General features: G+C 60.8%; 1 protein-coding gene across 1 annotated transcript in view; it reads left to right on the plus strand.

Moving 5' to 3' along the window:
- The first annotated feature begins 89 nt into the window (after positions 1 to 89).
- The window catches only part of TNMD (tenomodulin), a 9,174-nt gene continuing 8,184 nt past the window's right edge, over positions 90 to 1,079 (plus strand). The window contains exons 1-2 of the mRNA XM_085319663.1: positions 90 to 213; positions 353 to 487. Of these exons, the coding sequence (XP_085175789.1) occupies positions 166 to 213; positions 353 to 487 (183 nt within the window). The 5' untranslated portion in view covers positions 90 to 165. The remainder of the gene's footprint in view (positions 214 to 352; positions 488 to 1,079) is intronic.

Raw genomic sequence — 1,079 nt, forward strand, 5'->3', positions numbered from 1 at the left:
GGCCGGGGCGTCGCGGCGCCCCGGCGGGGCTGGCGGCCGCGTGTCCGTCCGCAGCCAGGACCGGCCCTCTCCCTGCTGGCATGTGCATCCGGCGCCGTCCGGCTCCACCTCGGCAGCGGCTCCCGTCCTCGCGGCGCGCGGCGCAGAGCTGCCGGGGACAGCACCATGGCAGGGCCGGCCCCGCGCTGCCCCGGCGGCGGCCGCTTTCTGGACGTAAGTTGGTGCTTTCCTTTGCCACGCTCGAGCTGCCGCCCGGCGCTCGCCGGCACGGTGCGCGCCTGCTGCGCGCGGCCGCTCGGCTCCCCCCGCGCCGCCGCAGCCCCCTGCAGATTGCTCTTCTGTAATCCATCAGGCAGAAGCGTCTAAATCCCGAAAGAAGACCTGCACAAGATACAAGATCTGTGGACTGCTCTTTGGCGTGCTGGTGATTTCTCTTATTCTGATATTTTTTGGTGTAAAGTATGTCTGGAACGCAACGCCCAAAAAAGTAAGTACGAACTTGGAGAGCACCGCTTCTCCCGGCGGGAGCTGCTCCGCCGCCGGCACATTTATGCCTATTGAAATGCTTAACTATCCCCTGAAGTGCTGACAGGTTTGCAGAAAGTATCTTCTTACACCACAAGAGTTCATGGAGACTTTTAAAACTATTTGTGCTAGTCACATCTAACTTTTACTTTATACGGCTGCGTTTTTTTCGGTCAGTGCAGGCTTTTCCTAACCGATAATTGCAGGGGAGGGGATCTACGCCGCAAAGAGTTAAAGTTACTCCCTTTCACCAGTAGCAAATTTTATGACAAGGAAGAAAATATTTTCCATTTCGTGTCAATTATCTTGCCAGAAAGCCGTGGAAAAGTCATTATGCCGCGGCGCAAAGAGGGGAGCGAGCCAGGACGCAGCGGTGATTGACTGTCACGGGTTGTGTTCCTCACCTTACGCGGCTGCGAAGCGGGGGCCGGGGCACGCCGCCGCTTTTGGAGAGGGCGCTGCTGCCGGCTGCACGGGGCTCGCGGGCTCCCAGCGCCCGCGAGCCGCTGCCCGGGTCGCCCGCCGGCGATGCCTTGCAGCGGCGCCCTTCTGCG

The sequence above is a fragment of the Rhea americana genome, unplaced genomic scaffold, assembly GCF_003343005.1.
Source record: "Rhea americana isolate MKP2758 unplaced genomic scaffold, rheAme1 scaffold_6, whole genome shotgun sequence".
Taxonomy (NCBI): Eukaryota; Metazoa; Chordata; class Aves; order Rheiformes; family Rheidae; genus Rhea; species Rhea americana.